Source organism: Eimeria mitis, genomic scaffold (assembly GCF_000499745.2).
Source record: "Eimeria mitis Houghton genomic scaffold, Emh_scaff497, whole genome shotgun sequence".
Classification (NCBI taxonomy): Eukaryota; Apicomplexa; class Conoidasida; order Eucoccidiorida; family Eimeriidae; genus Eimeria; species Eimeria mitis.
Genome location: NW_013573269.1, coordinates 10,591 through 10,942, shown reverse-complemented (window position 1 = coordinate 10,942; position 352 = coordinate 10,591). Strand labels below are relative to the sequence as shown.

The 352-nt window shown below is 60.2% G+C and overlaps 1 protein-coding gene across 1 annotated transcript in view; it reads left to right on the top strand.

Moving 5' to 3' along the window:
- EMH_0014300 (uncharacterized protein) overlaps nt 1-352 on the top strand; it is a gene marked incomplete at both ends in the record, with an annotated part of 8,173 nt that overhangs the window by 6,369 nt on the left and 1,452 nt on the right. The window contains one exon of the mRNA XM_013500054.1: nt 3-352. Coding sequence (XP_013355508.1) covers nt 3-352 — 350 coding nt within the window. The remainder of the gene's footprint in view (nt 1-2) is intronic.

The following is a 352-nucleotide window of genomic DNA, read 5'->3' as shown; positions in this document are numbered from 1 at the left end:
GCAGCAGCAACAGTACCGATGGCAGCAAACGCCAGTAAGACAGCAGCAACAACAGCAGCAGCAGCAACTGCAGCAACTGCAGCAATTGCAGCAGCAGCAGGACCCAATGCCGCACAACTCCTGGCTGCTGCCTGGGCAGCAGCAGAGGGGTGGTGCTGCTGCTGCTGCTGCTGCTGCTGCTGCTGCTGCTGACATCTCCGATCCCTTTGTTCGTGCTGCAGCAGCATTTGCTGCTCCCTCAAACAGAAGCCCGCCTGCCCTGCTTCCTAGCAGCAGCAGAAGAGGTAGCGCTGGGGACCAGCAGCAACAGCAACAGCAGCAACAGCAGCAACAGCAGCAGCAGCAGCAGCAC